Source organism: Vespa crabro, chromosome 8 (genome assembly GCF_910589235.1).
Source record: "Vespa crabro chromosome 8, iyVesCrab1.2, whole genome shotgun sequence".
Lineage (NCBI taxonomy): Eukaryota > Metazoa > Arthropoda > Insecta > Hymenoptera > Vespidae > Vespa > Vespa crabro.
In genome coordinates, this window is record NC_060962.1 from 5179232 (window position 1) to 5197981 (window position 18750).

General features: G+C 37.1%; 1 protein-coding gene across 6 annotated transcripts in view; it reads right to left on the reverse strand.

Moving 5' to 3' along the window:
* The window catches only part of LOC124425961 (NGFI-A-binding protein homolog), a 21691-nt gene extending 3162 nt beyond the window's left edge, over nt 1-18529 (reverse strand). For all 6 annotated transcript variants that reach the window (XR_006942619.1, XR_006942618.1, XM_046967094.1 and 3 more), the window contains exons 1-6: nt 15655-18529; nt 2348-2449; nt 2101-2238; nt 1371-1918; nt 899-1149; nt 455-563 (exon numbers count right to left, since the gene is read on the reverse strand). Coding sequence is in view for 4 of the 6 variants with exons in the window: in XM_046967094.1 (XP_046823050.1) it covers nt 455-563; nt 899-1149; nt 1371-1918; nt 2101-2238; nt 2348-2449; nt 15655-16009 (1503 nt within the window). In the remaining 2 variants the exon portion in view is untranslated. The remainder of the gene's footprint in view (nt 1-454; nt 564-898; nt 1150-1370; nt 1919-2100; nt 2239-2347; nt 2450-15654) is intronic.
* Nucleotides 18530-18750: the final 221 nt, after the last annotated feature.

The window sequence follows — 18750 nt, forward strand, 5'->3', positions numbered from 1 at the left end:
ATACAAATGAACTCTTCAATTTTAGAAAACATTAAATCAAACTATATAATCGTAACATTTAAAACATTTACGATGATTTTTGTCGTTTGGGAAAAGAAAAAAAAAAAAAAAGAAAAAAAAAGAAAAAGAAAGAAAAAAGAATTAGTAACTTTAATTGTAAAGGAAGAAGTGCGAAAGCATTGAAAGCGTGCAGATATTAAAGGACATACTAATTTACATGCAGACATGCTTCGCAACGACTACATATATACTTGACCTTTTCCATCCGTATCTCGCGTTAGCGAAAGCAGGATGGTTAAATGGCGCGAGACGAGGAGTAGTGGGTGCTGCGTGTGCGTGTTTGGTGTACGTGCTGAATGTACTGTTAGTAGTAGTTAACGCGCGACTATGCGAACATGGCAGGTCAGCCAGGAAGGATTAGCATGATTTATTTTTTTGGATGGGCCGAGCTAACCTGCATCGCGTCCTCGGCCTCACCCTCGAGTTCGAGCTTTCTTCGTTTTCCTCGCTCGAGCTCGTTCTCCTCGCCGTTTTCTCGTTGCCTTGACGAGGACATTGACAGACTGTAAAAAAAAAAAAAAAAAAAGAAAAATATATAGTGAAAGTCAAAATAAATGAAGACTTTCTAACAAGAGGAAGAATACATGAGAACTCAATTTTTCTCACAATAAATTTCTTTTTTAATTACATTTTCTATATTTATTCGAAATTTTATTTAATAATTATAACTTTGAATGAAAAAATCAAATTTGTCCAAATTCCTTAATTAAGGATCTTAAAACAATATTTCTTTGGATATTTATTTGGAATCTCGAATAAAGAAAAAGAAGAAGAAAAAAAAATACAAAAGAGAACTGAAGATTTTTAATGGATCTCTTAATTCTTAATTGAAACTCACTATTGACTTTTCACGTAATGATACCCAGAATCCCGAACAACTCGACGTGCTAATGGAAATAGTTCATCCCTCCTGGTCAGAAGAGCCGGGACAAACCTACATATCTGTGCAGCGGCCTCGTTTACGCAGATCTCGTGGAGCGTCAGCGGTTTCTCTGGTTTTCTTTTACAGTCGAACCTACCGTAAATTGCGGCATACTTTCTGATCTCTTCCATTCTTCGGGGATCACTATCGGGCATGGCCATGACCAGCTGGCAAGGTCGAATGTAATGTTATTATTAAATAAATAATTGATACATAAACTTGTTACTTGACATATAAATGGAAAAGAATAGGAGAAAAAAAGGTCCAAATAGATAAAAAAAAAAAAAAAAAAAAAAAAAAAAAAAAAAAAAAAAAAAAAAAAAAAAAAAGAGAAAAAAGAACCTGAAAATAAAAGGAAAATATTAATATCTCCACAAAATATACTCACTTCGAGATTTTTACAAAATTTCTTTTTAACATTATGAGGCTTAGGATCGACCGGTCTGATCGTAGTAGCAAGTCTTTCAGCAGCTTCGGCAAGCCGTTGTATTTGTGAATGGAGGAGCGTAGGGGTGAGTTGAGTGGGACTAGCAGGAGCACCGGTACCACTTGGACTGGGTGTAGTTCCACTACCACAAGAGGACTCGCAGGTGCCAACTTGAAGTACACCGGGACTGTGAGAAGTTGGTGGCACGTAGGACGCTGCAACTGGTACTACAGAGGAACCAGGACTTGGAGTTTGTCTATATGTCGTAGAACCAGCCGAGGCAGCTACGCTTGTCACCGAAACGATAGGACTAACGCTTCGACAAGGAAGCATCGTAGACGTAGTCGTAACCGTCGTCGATGCTGTCGTCGAGAAAACAGCGACTTGTGGTACTTGTGGCACTTGTGATACTTGCACTTGTGCTCGAGGACTGGCACAAGGAAAACCAACGACCGGTGGTGGATTTTTACATGTCCCACTTGTTGGTACGACTGGTGTTTGAAAGAGCGCTAAAAGATAAACGATTCTTATAGGAACAATTGCAATTTGTTTTGCAATTGCAAATAAGAAATAAATAAATTTATTTCAATCGTCTAGAGAAATGAAAGAAAAAGGAACATGACAGAAAAAGAAAAGAGGAAAAAAAAAAGAAAAAGAGAAGAGACAGATAAAGAAAGAGACGATACTTTACAGGGATTGGTGAGCCACTCCTGAAGGGCCTTCTGAAGTCTTCGTACATGAAGAGGTTTGCTGGCCATGCCGACCAATGCCATAATTTCAAGAAACTCTTCCTCACCGGCATCGCACAATTGTTGCACGTCGTCCCCTCCTATTACATTACGACAATAGAAAACTTTATCGATGGAACAAAAAAAAAAAGAAAGAAAACAAAAAAGAATGTATATCACCTCCTACGATATATAAACTCTCCTACCTACCCATTTCCAATAGAGTATCATAATAGCCGAGTAACGAGGCCCGTTGCATCACTCGGTACAACTGCAATTCTGCTTCGTTTTGCGGCACTGACGTTTGTACGACTGAAAATACGAGATGATCGATAAGGAAGAATAGAAAGAAAAAGAAAAAGAAAAAGAAAAAGGAAAAGAATCCTTGCAATAAGGAGTCCCTGGGGTATAATGGTCAATGTCAAGTTCTTCTAATTAACCTGTGATCACGTGATTAATCAAAACAATTAATATTCCACGAAGGAATTGTAAAGATGAAGAAGAAGAAGAAGAAGAAGAAAAAAAAGAAGAAGAAAAAGAAGAAGAAAAAGAAGAAGAAGAAAAAGAAGAAGAAGAAGAAGAAGAAGAGGAAGAGGAGGAAGAACAAGAAGAAGAATAAAAGGAAGAAGAAGTAGAAGAAAAAATAGAAAAAAAAGATGATATTAAATCAGTACAGAAGATCGTACGATCTTGAGCCGAAAGAAGATCGAAGATTCCCCCGATCTCGTTGGGTTCTTCGGGACTCGGGACTAGTTTCTTGCAAATTTCGTGGAATCGCGAGAAAAAGCCGCGTGCACACACGTACGGCGTATAAATTAATACCGGGAGCAAACGTAGGGGCCCGAAGAGGGGCACGGGACGAAAGGGGAAGCAAAGGGGAGACCCGAAAAAACTGGCCGACGGTCTTATTACGAGAGGCCGGGCCCGCCGGTCTCACGCTTATACGTCGTTGGGACCTAGGCAAGCGAGTAAGGGAGAAAGAAAGAAAGAAAGAAGGAAGGAGAGAGAGAGAGAGACAGAGAGAGAGAGTGAGAGAGAGATAGAGAGAGAAAGGGAGAGAGAGAAAGAGCGAGTTCACAGGCATTGGTGCGCGCGGGGTGGTGACTCGTTCCGCGAGATTTTTCTGACGCGCGGACGCACCGCACCACATTGCACCGCACCGCACTGCACCGCATTGCTTCGACCAAATTAATAAGAGAGAGAAAGAAAAAGAAATACTGAGCGAGGGTGCAATTCTCGTTAACCCTCTAAGATTAATCATCTTTGATATTTACTATTTTTTTGTTTTTCTTACTAATTACATTTAATCATTTCTAATTATTTTTATTGGTCAGGCTTTTTTTCGAAATTAGTTGGAAATTATTATTATTATTATTTTTTTTCTTTTTTTTATACGCGACATTAAGATGCATCTAAATATTTCGGAATAAAAGATATATGATTATAAAATATCGCATATTGTATTTATTGGATATTGAATTATAAATAAAAATGTAATTTTATTTATAATAAAATTCATAATTATAAGCAAAGTTATTTAACTTCTTAATTAATTCCAGTAGTTACGGGTTAATGATAAAATTTAACATTTTTTATTATAATATGTCATATTTATTATGAATTAAATTATATCAATTGGATTTATTGTAATAAATTTCGTAATATTTGTAATAATATAGGAAATAATTATCAATTCTATTAAACGATAAAGATTTCCATCGGTTTCATAATATAATAGTATTAATATTAAATTTGAATAAATATTTTAAAAAGTACTTAACGATTGACGGAGAAAATTAATTTAATAAATTAGTTTAATATTAATATTTTTTTAACAATGAAATTTTTAATGAAAACATATATTAATCAATTAAGTTGAGCTAAGATATTGTAAATAAGAACCTGGATATACGATTTAAAGATTGAACTGACATAGGTATTGGAAATGGTTAACCCTTTCCTTTTTCTTCTCCTTACTCTTCGTAAAGGAAGGTCTCCTCTACGAGATTATGTAATGCTACTCGTAGAGGACCGTCTTATGTATTATTTATTATCCGATAAAAGTGTGTTCATCGTTCGGTCGACCACAAATTGGACAAATCGTCGATACATTTTAAACGAGTCACCCACTTGACTTCATCCTTTCAAATATCTTTACTTTATTTCTTTTCCTTTCTTTCTTTTTCTCTTTGATTCTTTTTTTTTCTTTTTTCTTTGTTTTTTTTTCTTTTACCATTGCACGATAAATTCCGTATGACTATACTATATATATATATATATATATATGTGTTTCAAAATAATGATACATGTATAACTCTATGTTTCATTTTGCCTGTCATTTTTGCTTGTTATGCTGCGACTATGTATTAAAATTTCTATTTCTAAACTAACGAATAAGCATCATGTGTTTTTTTTGTTTTTCTATTCCGTGCAGATCACTAAAATTATAAAGCAACGATAATAAATATGACAACGTAATTAATTTGATCTTTTTAAAGCCTCCCTCAGAAAAACATAGACATGTACCGTACACGTATGAATTGATAAGTATACATATGTACCAGATAATTATGAAAGTAATCTAATCGTGAATTATTTTTAATGTATTTTTCATTTTGAGATATTTCGATACTTAGATTTGAGTTATTTAAAATTTATTTATTTTTTTTTTTTCGACGACAAACAGAAGAAATAGTAAGTATAATATATTTATTCTTGAAAAATAAAAAATTATTTCGTGTAATTAAAAAAAATAGCCTAGTGTACAAAATACATACGTCTTTTAATATCTCAAACAACATATCTCCTTATTTCATGTGTGTACAAAATCAATCACATGTACAATTGATTACAGTTCGATATTCGAAATAGAAAAAAAAGCGAGAGAAAGCAATAAGAATATTGCTAAAAATTATAAAGGAAAAACATCCTTCAAGCGCATTCGACGGCGCGGACACACGCACGCATAATTGCCAAAGAAAAGAAAAAAAGAAAGAAAGAAAGAAAGAAAAAATACTGGTTAATTACCAAGAACATTGAATAATAACGAGTAATATGGTACACGTGGTAATAACATATAAATATAGACATACCTATCCAAAAAATGTTTTTTCATTCTCATATTCGTTAATTATTAAGAACACTATATAGTAATAAATCTCATGTATTGCATGGATAGTTATTACACATATACACACACACACATACATACATACATACATACATACATACATACATATCCTAAAAAATTATTTTCTATCCATATTATTTTATATTCGCTAATTATGAGAAGAAAAAAACATTGAATAGTAACGAATCACATGGTTCACATACCTAACTACTACGTATATACATGTATATATGTGTGTATATATATATACGTATATTATATATACCGTGAAAGACTTGGTAGTTAGGTAGCTAGATAATCGCGAGTATTTCAAAAAGGTTCTTTCTCGTAGGGTACTCCTCTCTGAGGGCGCAGAGAGGGCGCCGAGAGGAAGAGAGTCTCGCTGGCTAGGCCTGGGCATTGCATTTACATAACGACTTTTTTGGCACAGGGTGGCCGCGTTTTTGTCGTTTGAGAAGGCGCGCGCGATATTCCCCTCTTCCCATCTCTTCTTCTTCTTCTTATAGGTAGAAAGAGACAGAGACAGAGAGAGAGAGAGAGAGAGAGAGAGAGAGAGAGACAGGTATAAAGGAGCGTCGTCGGTAACGCTCGCGAGAGGCACGCACTGCCTCCGACGAGGCTTCGAGAAAAAGCCGATCCCTCCGTTGGCCTCCCTGGGAACGATACGCGCTCGCGAGACCGCTTTTCGAGAAGAAGAAGAAGAGGATCGTTTCTTTCGAAAGCGAACGCTCGGATCTCCTGGCGTGCGGCTTTGGAATTTCGAATGCGACGCCGATCTTTTCTCTCTCTTTCTCTCTATTTCTTATACGTATATATACATATCTATCTTTTTCTCATATATATATATATATATATATATATATATATATATATATATGCACGTTTCAATTCTCTCTCTCTCTCTCTCTCTCTCTCTCTCTCTCTCTTTCTCTCTCTCTCTTTTGTCTCTCATTACCTATCTAAATATATGTACAACCGATAAAAATCGAACGAACCATCGTCGTCATCAGGGATGGCTTTGAAGTTAGATAAGATTATCATTGGTGGTGGTGTCTGGTATTACGTAGAAATATCCCTTTGGTTAAGCTATTTTAAGAGAAAGAGAAAGACGGATAGAGAAATGCGAAGGGTGGCATATAGGAGTTCTTTGTCCGAGAGTACCCGTTCGCTCTGGCTCGCGCTCTCCTTCGGCTACAAGACAAAAACGGGTCTAGTTTCTTAGGAGCTGCCGTTCTCTCGCATTCGCACAGTGCAGTGCCGACGACGTTGACGATGATGACGATGACGACGATGACGACCACGACCACGACCACGACCACGAGCATGACCATGACGATGACGACGACGACGGCGCCGACGATGATGCCGACGACGACGACGACGACGACGACGACGACGACGACGACGACGACGACGTCGTCGGCAACGGCAACGGCAAGCGACGGCGGTTAGTATTTCGCTTTTTGCCGGCATTGTAATCAAGGAAGGGTTAGGTGAGTTTTTGCCACCCTACCTCTCCCACCGTCCGGACAAAACACCGGGCAGATGGACTGAGTCGCCGCTCCCACCGCGGCCCTCCTTTTCCTCCCTCTTTCTCCTCATCCTCATCCTCCTACTCTTTCTATCCTCTTTCTCCTCCCTCTTCTTCTTCTCGTCCATCCCTCTCTCCCTCTCTCTCTCTCTCTCGCTCTTTCTCTCTCTCTCTCTTCACCACCACGGTCAGCGCTCTTTTTTATCTCGCTTCCTTCTCTCCACCACCACCACCACCACCACCAACACCAACACCAACACCAACACCAACACCAACACCAACACCACCACCACCACTACCACCACATCTCTACTACTACCACCACCACCACCACCACCACCACCACCACCACCACCACTACCATCACCACCACCACTAGAACTCCACCACTACCACCCATATTCTGCAGCCCTCCGATCGAGCGCCCATCGTTCTCGGTACTCTCTTCTTCACCCTCCGTTCCGAAAAAAGAAGAAAGAAAAAGAGAAAGAGAAAAAAGAAAGGGAAAAAAACACCTCTTCTAGCGGAGAACGAGTTTACCGAATTGTAGGAGAAATTTTTCTCTGGCACTCCGTTAATACGGTTTAGTAGATAGGCAATAGTATTATCCATTCGATATTAATTTTCAATTTCATATATCGCTTTAATAAACGCTATACGTAATCAATAAATTTTCTCGTAAAAGACGTGTGAGAATTAAGTCTCAAAGTTCATTTAAAGTACATATACTTGTTTAGAAATTAATTGCTCGAAATTGTCACCTTCGTTAATGGATCTTTGTTAAATGTTGTTTTCTCAGAGAATCTAAAATCTACTTAATCCAGACTTTAATTTTCTTTTTCTTTTCTTTTTTCATTTTATTTATTTTTTTTTTTTTTTATTCTTTTTTTTATTTTTTTCTTTTCTTTATAAGTTAGTACCCTTAATCATTAATAGTTAAAATTAAATTGTGATCTGAATTTCTAGAAATTTTATAACCGTTAAAACTTTCAGACCCCTTGAAAAATAACGAAAAATGTCGCCTTCCATTGGAAATTGCTCGTACACCGAGATTGGTCCTTACCCTGTGCCACAATTCTCAGGGGTACGGCCCATCCGTTTACCCCTCCACCAAAATCCTACCCCTACCTTTACTGTACCCCCTCAAATCACCCCGCTCTACCTTTTTTTTTTTGGATACCTGTCCCCTCCTCATTTCGTACTAACGATAGAAAATGGTCGGAACATCTCTATGGGAAAACGTGTTCCGCCATCCTAAGAAAAAAATGTCGATCCGTTGGAATCGCAAATCGACGAGTCGGATAAATGGTACACACACACACACACACACACACACACACACACACACATATATATATATATATGTAGATATGTAATAGAATAATATGTCCTACTTTGAACGAGACAGTTAAGAATGTTTTTTATTTCCTACGTTAAATATAAAATTATCGTATTAAGACGTTTCGCAATCGTACGATTTAAATATTGGAGTGTAATTTTTTTGAAAAATTTTTTTCTCCTTTGAAAGTTTGGAAATTCCAAGTTAAATAATAAAGATTGTATTGTGTAACATTTTTTCAATCACAAAATTTTTTCGATTATAATATTTCTCATATTGATTACTACTATTCTAATTGTATAAAAATATATATATATATATATATATATATATATATATATATATGTATATAATTGATTCATTTGCATCATTAATAGATATTTGAAAAATATATTCATATCAATTCAATCTTAAACCAGATATTAATATAAATGTATAGATATGTTAATTGCGATAAAGTAAAACGTAGTATATCTAACATTATTACTTTATATTTCGTAAAATATAGCAGACACAGTGAGAAGCAACATTAACATAAATATATATGCAATAGATAGCTCATATTTTTTTCTACTCCGAAAATATTTATAATAAATTCATTAAAACAATCATGAAAGAATGTCGATCATACCAATACATAAAAAAAAAAAAAGAAAAGAAAAAAAAGAAAAAGAAAGAAAGAAAAGAAAGAGACGGCAAAAAAATTGCATCCCTAAAAATAATAATAACATATTGAAAGATCTATGACAAAAAGTCTTCAGTAAATAATTAACCTATCTTTGTAACAAAAAATATAAAGGTAAAGGTTAGTACCTCACTTGCGTACCTATATGCACGTTTACTATCCTATATTAAAAAAAAAAAAAAAAAAAGAAAAAACTTTAGAAAAATAATAAGACCAAAAGAAAAGTAATAATGAAAGAAAAATGAGCAAATGAGTGCTTGTTAATTGAACGCGAAGTTCGATCGTATCCTGCGTACGTCACGCAGGATAACGAGGCGGCTCGTTCCTCGTCCTTCTCATCCTTGTTCTTCTCGTCCTTCTCATCCTTCTCGTCCTCGTCGTCCTCGTCCTCGTCCTCGTCCTCGTCCTCGTCCTCGTCCTCGTCCTCGTCCTCGTCTTCGTCCTCGTCGTCGTATCAAAGGCGAATTCGTCGAAAGGAGAAGCAAGAACGCGGACCGAAAACGAGACGAAAAGGAGAGAAGAGAAAGAGAAGGGGGTGGAGGGAAGAGTAGGGAAGAGGAGAGTAAGAAGAGAAGAGGAAGAGAGGAATAGCGAGGAGGTGACTCGTAAGAAAAACGAGTTATCCGAGTCGCCTTTCGGTCTTTCCTCGTGCAAATAGCACGAGCTTGCTTGGATCGTAATAAGCGAGAGAGAGAGTAGTAGTTGAAGAAATGAAGTCTGCCTCTGTCCGGGGAACGGAAAATAAAGGAGTTCGGAGGTCGATTTAAGGATAGCCGCCGACTGGCGAAAACATATTTGAAGAAAAAGTCGTGCGACTGCCTGACGAGATCGAATAAACAAATACAAGTTGGAATCTCTCTCTCTCTCTCTCTCTCTCTCTCTCTCTCTCTCTCTCTCTCTCTCTCTCTCTCTCTCTATCTCTCTTTCTCATTCTCTTTCTCATCAGCAAATCGTTCGTACGCGACGCATACCGATGATCTTCGGCTCCTTGTAGATTTTCTTTTCTTCTCTCTATCTCTATCTCTCCCTTTTCTCTTTTCTTTCTTTCTGATCACGTTGAATTTTTATCGGCGCGAGACCGAGACTAAGATAAGCCTAACGAGGCTTCATTGAGAGTCTCGAAAAAAGTCCTTTCCCACAAGTGTCTCGAGGAATAAATCAATTTTTTTTACTCCTACCCTAAAGAAAGAAAGAAAGAGAGAGAGAGAGAAAGAGGGAGAGAGAGGTTTCAACTTTTTTCCTCCATCAGTAGCATACGTAAGGGTTAAGGTCCCGCGAACGCGAGGGTCATTTTTTTAACGAAAGGATCCACCGTCCCTCCTTGGGTCGCATCTCTCTCTCTCTCTCTCTCTCTCTCTCTCTCTCTCTCTCTCTCTCTCTCTCTCTCTCTCTCTCTTTTCATGTGAGTATTACGCCCACCTGTCCTTTCCTACCCGACTTTTCTTTATCTATCTCATTTAGGTGAACGAACTCTCTTACATACGTGTATTAGAATCTCCCATTAATAAAAAAAAAAAAAAAAAAAAAAAAAAAAGTGGAAAAAAAAAGAAATAAAAAAACGGAATTAGTATGTGAGAGAAAAAGAGTATACCGCATGCATCTATATGTATATGTGTGTATGCATATGTGTATACATGTGTGCACCAGCGAACCCTTTTGTTTTTTTCTTACGAAAGGGTTTCCTTCCGACTTTTTTTTTCCTCTCGAACGTGACGTTAACGATATGCGTGCACGTAGATATAGGACACATGTAAGAGTGAACGAGAGAAAGAGAAAGAGGGAGAGAAGGAAAAAAAAGAGAGAGGCTTGTCGATCTATCCGATGGACCCTTTCGAAAAAGTCCAGCGCAGGTAACCGTGAAGTACCACGCACGGCAAAATTCGAAGACTAGGGCCATTCGCGTTTGCATCGCGCCAAGGGATTATCGCTTACATTATAACAAAAAAAAAAAAAAAGAAGACTATACTAGAGAGAAGGGTGGGAAACTAAAGAGGAGGGGGAAAGAAGAAGAAGAAGAAGAAAAAAAAAAGGAAAAAAAAAAGGTGAGAAAATAGGACGAGCATTTCGCCCCCCCTCCCCCACGCTCCCCTCTTACTTCCTTCGTTTTCTTCCACGTCTTCTAGTTTTTCTCTTCCTTTCTTTTTTTTTCCTTTTCTTTTTCTTTTTCTTTTTCTCCTTTTTTTTTCTTTTCGACAAGAACGGAAGTAAAAGCACGAGAGGGAAAATGTAAAGGTAGTGTTGGTACCTCGACGAGCTTTTAATTTATTCGTGTATGGCTCTCCGTTGTCTATCTCATTCTTTTCTCTCTGTTCCTTTTCTTTTTTGTTCTGTGAGAACGTCGCACACCTATTCGCATTCTCGTGCGAACGAAATTATCTAATTTAAGTTATATTTATATATAGTTCAGTATTCCAATAATATATTTTATAATAATAATAATAATAATAATAATAATAATAATAATAATAATAATAATAATATCAGAATCTTTTTCTCTCTCTATTTCTCTTTCTCTCTTTCTTTTTTCCATTTATAAATATAATATATTTTATATAAATGATATTTAAATAATAATATTTAATTGCATATAAGTATAAATAACGATATAAAATGTGTAATTATAAATACACGTATATTATATCAATAGATAATTAGCGTATTAATAATTTAATAATATAAATATGTATTCAAAAAGTGAATATAAATGAACAATATAATTAAATGCTATATAAGTAATAATATAAATTGTATTTACAATTGCATTTAAAATAGAAACAATAACAATAAATACTCAAGTTAGTATTCAAAGTAATAATTAAACAGAGTCTAGCAATTGAATATAGATAGTAAAATAACAAATATATATATATATATACATATATACATATATTAGCAAAATTAGAATAGAAAGAAATGAAACGATATAGATAAATAATCAATAAAAAAATATTACTAAGCTATATAAAAATAATAATTCAATAACAACGTAATGATATATAATTATAAAATGGATATTTCGTAATACGTAGCTAGATATGCATTAGAAAAAAAGAGAGAGAGAGAGAGAGAGAGAACAGTTAGAAAGTAAATAAAAAAAAAAAAATGAAAAATAAAATGAAAGTAACGTAAGAGAAAATACGTTTATTTGTAAATCTATATATGAGAATAGAAATCGTGAAAAGGGTCTTCGTAAGGGGGATCATCTTCCAAGATATGTGAACTATACGAATTAGTGAGCTATTCGAAAGCAACCACCCACGGGACGATTTTTCAATTGTATTCAGATTACGTTGAAAAAGAAGAAAAGAGAAAGAAAGAGAGAAAAGGAGAGAAATAGATAGATGAAAAGAAGAGCCCTTTGATTCGACCAAACGCAAACGTCCAGAGCAAGAGCGAGCAATGTACATAGAAACGTCCTAGATGAAAGAGCTCGTCGTGATAATACTACAAAGCAGCTGCGCACCTTTACCGACGAATAATTTTTCTTTCTCTCTCGTCTCGACGATCAAAGATCACCTAGCGTTTTTCTTCTTTCCTCTTTTTCCACCCTTTTTTCTTCTCTTTCTCTCTCTTTTTTTAATAATTACGAAGAACATAAGAATATTATTTCTATCGTAAACGCACGTGTCGAAACGAACGTCAAGGAGTTTTTTTCTTTCGATCTTTCGTAACAAAAAAAAAAAAAAAAGAAAAATACAAAGAGAGAGAGAGAGAGAGAGAGAGAAAGAGAGAGAGAGAGAGAGAGAAAGAGAGAGAAACGAATTCTAGTTCTAAGTCCTATCCTATGTCGTATAGTTATAATCGATATTTCCACGCGTTAACGTGTTCCTCGAGACTGGTCCAGAAGGAGGAAAAGAATAAGAGAAAAAAAGGAAGAAAAAAGAGAGAGAGAGAGAGAGAGAGAGAGAGAGGCAGGAAAAAGAACCAATGAACGAGCCAAAAGATAAAAAAGAAAGAGAAAGAAAGAGATAGATAGATAGATAGATAGAGAGAAAGAGAGAGAGGAGAGAGAGGGAGAGAGATAGGAGAAAAAAAGGAGAAAAGAAAAAAGAAAAAAGAAAAGTAAAGGAAAGAAAGGAGATACACCGTCCAGGCCAAGGAGGGGGGGGGCGGTGGATGAGGAGGAGAAGGAGGAGGGCAGACTCTCCAGCACGTTATCCTCTCTCGTAATTTCGACTTTCGGAGAAACCATCGTAGAAAACCGCGAGATAGCTTGTTTTTTGCGACGACGACGCGGTGCTTCGCCACGGTGGAAGGCTCCGCTCCGGTCCTCTAGCCGCTTCTTATACGGCCACGTCGCCGTTCCTTCCCTCCCTCCTACCCTCCATCACTACCTCCCTCCCTCCCATCCTCTCTCTCTTGCTCCATCCTTCTCTCCATGCCTCCCTCCGTAACCCACTACCTCTCTCCGTCCCTCTCGCCCTCTCTCCTGTCTCTCTCTCTCTCTCTCTCTCTCTCTGTCTCTCTCTCTCTCCTCTTCTTCCTAAGAAGAAATCTACAAAAACCTCTCTCGCAATAGTTGCGCGCTGACGGCGGAAGAAAAAGGAGGTTTTTGCTCGACTCCAAGTTTTTTGCCGTAGGGTGAGTCATTCCGCGTATATCACGCGGGGATATACGAAGCGTTGCCTCGATTCCTCCTACCTCCTTCCCCTTTCCACCCATCCCTCTTCGCTACCTCTTCCTCTTCTTCCTCATCCTTCTCTTGCGAATCTCTCTTTCTTTCTCTTTCTCTCTTATTCTCTCTCTCTCTCTCTCTCTCTCTCTCTCTCTCTCTGCTGTCTATCTGTCTATCTATCTATCTCTTTCTATTCGTCGATTCTTTCTCTGTTTCTCTATTTCTCTCTCTCTTTCTCTCTTTCTCTTTCTCTCTCTATCTCTTTCCCTCTCTCTCTTTCTTTTTCTTTTTACGAACGATATTATTGTCCCGATTGTTCCATAATTCTATCTTTTCTTCTTCCTTTAAACTCGATTTTTGTAAAGAAAATCATTTTCTACTATATATATACGTTATTATCTCGAATATATATATTTATTATTATCTCGACATGTACAGGGTAAATGTAAGTGTGTCAGAAGAGAAGAAAGTAATTCAAATTTTTAGATTGTTTTAGGAATTTTTAGTTTCTAGTAGTAGGGGACATTTCCCCTTTTTCTTCTTTTTTCTTTTTCTTTTCCTTTTTTTTTTTTGTTTTTTTTTGTTTTTTTTTTTTAACGAGAGCTAATATTGGATGTTGCAGCTTGATTCGTTTGGGATACTTATCATTAGACGATCGAGGACGAATGAATTCATTATTGATAATATATAAAAAGTGGAAGATCTAACCTATAAACTTTTATAACTATATATGTATATATATATATATATCTACATATATTTACATAATATATATATATATATATATATTTATTTATTTATTTATTATTAGATATCGTTTATATTTAGATATCGGAATAAAATCGATTAGGAACAATTTAGGTGACCGATCAAACGCATTTGATAATTCTTCCTTATGTGTGTATGTATATAAGTAGGTAGATAGAAATAGTAGGATACCTATAGAGATATATATCTCCTGAACATACACAAACACACGAACATATATATATACACACACATACATACACACATCATACATACATACATACATACACACGCATGTATTTGAAATAAAAAGAGAGGATCGCACGGTCCTGGTACTAGCTGAAAATTCTTCCCCCAATGAAGAAACGCTCTTGCTAAGATCGCTTCTCGTCGTTCGCATTGTAAAAAGTCCGAGACGGCGGAGGCGAGCTTCCTCCGCGATAGTTTCGTCGAAGGAGGAAGAAAAATCGTCTTTTTCTTATACGAGCACCGACTTTTTTTATCTCCCCGTGAGTCATCTACTTCCACTAGAAAGAAAGAGAGAAAAAGAGAGAGAGAGAGAGAGAGAGAGAGAGACGAAGAGACCGGATGGTCGCCGATGTTTTTTCTCGAGTTCGAATTTTTTTCATATCAACGTACACCGTCGAGAAAAACAATGTTAACCGATATAATCGTGGAACGTTTGTCAATAACTTGCACGCGTTTATATAAATTCTTTCTATGGTACGTGCATTTATCGGTGAGAAAGAAACGCATAATGTTTATCAAATTTAGTTAAGATTCGGAAATTGATATGCTTTTTTCTTTCTTTCTTTCTTTCTTTTTTTTCTTTTCTTCCTTTTTTTTCTTTTCTTTTTTTTTTTTTTTTGATGTGCCGCTTATATAAAAATATTAGCCTCCCTCCCATTTTCAATTAAGATTGTCGAACGTTCGTGCAATCTTCAGGTTAATACTTCTTGGGTTAAGGACATTTCCTACCTAACCAATATAATAATCAAGTTTCTTTCTTAGATAACGTCGTTGTATACACAAATATAATTTCATTGGTATCTCTGTCAAATGAAATTAATCAAAAGGGGCATATTTTCATTTGTTCAAATTTTTTCACTTTCCATTCTTACATTAATATGTGCCATGAGTAAGATAATCAGTAAAGAAGAAAAAAGAAAAAGAAAAACTTTTAGGTTATCCTAAAGTTAAAGATGAAAAAAGAAAAAAAGAAAAAAGAAAAAAAAGAAAAGAAAAAAGGAAAAGACAAAAAGAAATGACAAAAAAGAGAGTAAATATTTCTAAGCATTAATATGTCAGAATGGAAGAGATGCTTTTGACACATGCGCGCGTGCGCGCGCGCGCGCGTTCGCCCGTTGGGGAGTAAAAAACGACGAGAAAAAAAAAAAAAGAAAAAAAAAACAAAGAAAATAGGAAAAAGAAGAAAAAGGAGAAAAGAAAAAAGAAACGATGTCTACTCACGAGTCCCGTTGACATTCCTGCTGAGGATCTTAGGAACCGCCGCGGCGGTGGCGATGGCCGCGGCGATGACGCCGGGCGGCGTCTGCTGCGGCGGACTCGCGACGCCGTGCGTCGCGGCGACGGGCATCGCCGCACAATTCGTTGGCGGCGTGGACGCGGCTATAACCGGTAAGGGCGCCACCGTCACGGAAACCGACGCTGAAGCTGCTGAAGTTGACGCTGAAGCTGACGCCGACGTTGACGCCGAGGCTGACGTCGACGACGATGACGATGACGGAGGTGGAACCGGTGAAGGCGTCCCGATGCCGCGCGACGCCGAGCCCGCTTCTTCCGCGGGTGCGCCGCGAACCTCCATCCTCCACTTCCTCCTCCTCCTCCTCCTCCACCACCTCCTTCTCCTCCTCCTCCTTTTACTCCTTTCTCTTCGTTTCTCTATTTGCCTGCTTACTACGTCACGACACCCCCACCTGCCAGCCAATCAGCCGACGAGAATGAGGACAATGACGATGACGACGATGACGACGAGGACGAGGACGAGGACGAGGACGTAGACAAAATTGTAAAAGGTCTTCGTCCACGCTTGTACAATTCTATAAGATCTATTCCAACACGTTTCTTTGATTATTTGTTTTGTTTTTTATATTCTTCCCTTTTCTTCTTTTTAACTTCTTAGTATTTACTCGGAGGAGGAGGAGGAAGAGGAGGAGGACTCAAACTTTTTGATTTTTAACACGCCTTAAATCACTGCTACTCGTTACTTATTCTATTTTACCAATGAAAATAGAAAGAAAAAGAATATAATAAAAAGAGAGAGTGAGAGAGAGAAAGAGAGAGAGTAACCGTTAGCGCAAATCGTGTGTACTCGCGAAAACGAAAGGTCGCGTGCATGCGCGCGCGCGAACCACGTGTTAGTACTGAATGCGCCTGCTTGCCGGCCAACCGGCCGGCTTCTAAGAGAGATGGATGGAATGAATGAGAATGAGACAAAAAGAGATAGAGAGAGAGAGAGAAAAAAAAGAAAAAAGGAGAAAAGGAGCAAAAAAAGAGTAAGAGAAATAGACAGAAAGAGAAAGAAAAAAAGAGAAAGAGAGATGAAAGAGAGAGGAATATAGATCGCTGAGATTTTCGTGCAGAAAAAAAAATAAAACTCGCGAGTATGTGTAGTCGTTCGTTGTTAACGGTTATGACAAAAGTGCTCAGTCGAGTTTTCTTAGTTCCGGCAAACTAAATGACGCGAAGGAGAAGACACACGCTCCGCTCGAGGCAAGTGCGATGCCGACTGCGCGAGGCGCGCGACTACGAGCGTTTCGAAGGATGGCGCGCGCGGAGGTTATTATTGCGCGCGTTCGTCGTACGGTGTCGTCCGTGTGCGTCCGCCGTTTCGTCGGGCGAATCCGTGCCTTCTTCCTTGCGCCGCCTCCCACCAACGACGCCCGACCTTTCCCCCACTACATACCTTTGTTACTCCCCACCACGCTACGTACGGTGAATTACCGAACTATGCCTTCCTCTCTCTCTCTCTCTCTCTCTTTCTTTTTTTCTTTCTTTCTTTCTCTCTTTCTTTCTCTCTTTCTTTCTTTCTTTCTTTCTTTCTTTCTTTCTTTCTTTCTTTCTTTCTATTTTTCTGTTTCCCTCTCAGTCGCACTGACATCGCTATTGCGACGACGCATCCCTCGTCTTTCCATTTTCAACGCCGCAGAAAAGTGCAGCCCCATCTGTATCCTCCACTACTCTATCCTATCTACGCTCCTCCCCGCACCTCAACTTGCTAACCGCAAAAAACCACCCCTACTGCTCGTCACCCCTCATCGAGAACAAGTGGTGGAAAGGCCGAGAGAGACCGCGTCTTTCTAAAAACTTCTTTCTCTCCTCTCTATCTCTCTTTCTCTCTCTTTCTTTCCCTTTTCCTATTTTTCTTTCCCGTTTCATGCAACCCTCGTGCGCAAAGGAACGTACAATCCTCCTCCTTCTCCTCCTCCTTACACCATCCTCCTCCCTCGCCACCCTTTCTCCGCCCTTCATTTTTATAGGTTATCGTACAAACTCTCTTTAGTTTCAAGAAAATTTTACGAAAGATTTTAAAACTATTTTCTTTGATATGGCCAAGGAACTGAGGAGGATGATAGGTTAAGTTAACTTTCGAATGAGATTTGAAATTTTCGCGGTATATACTTCGATTCTCTTGATTCTTTTTTTTTGCTTTTCTTTTTTTTTTGGTTTTATTACTTTCCTTACGTTTCACAAAGCGTATTTATTAAACGACTTGAGTTATTCGTGAAATATATATTCGGCGATGCTTCGCGAAAATCTCACGGATACTGCAAAAAACAAAAAAAAAAAAAACAAGAAAAAAAACAAAAGAAAAACAAAAAATATACTCGAGAAAAAATCAGAGGGGTTAAGAAATTTTCCTAAAATCGTTGAAAGAACTTTCAACGAAGGGTAGAAAATTTGTTTTCAAATTAGACCCTACGATCGAATTAAAAGAAAAATATTGGCGTTCTATAATCTACAGCATTCTCGATCACTGTCCATGCGTACGAAACTTCAAACGTTTTTTATTATTACTTTGTCGCACGCATTACGTCGGTCAATATAATGAATTCGTCAATTTTATTGTTCTTTTCTTTTTTATTTGATTTTCTATATAACACACGGTTACAAATTACATCGTATTATGCGCGCGTATATAAATTTAAGATATAAAAAACTTATAATTAAAGAGAACACATTAATGGCAAGTAAATGATGAGATAAGCTAATATTAAAAAAGAAACTTATCATATATAAGTACATAAATATATTCTTGTAAATGATAAAAATATTATAGTAAATGCGACAAAATGTGATATGAGTAAATGAATTAATTAAATAGATTTTTATTAAACTTTCGTTGATCTTAATGCATCGATTTAAAAATATTGTTTAACATGACGTTATATAAAATAAAAAAGAAAAAAGTTATAATAAGATAAAATCGGTTTCCTATTTAAGTTTCAGGAAGTTAACAAGTATAATAGTTGTTGCGATCGAATATACTTGTGTGTTCGTTTGCACCAAGTTTGTACAATGATTTTTACATTATATAGAAATGCG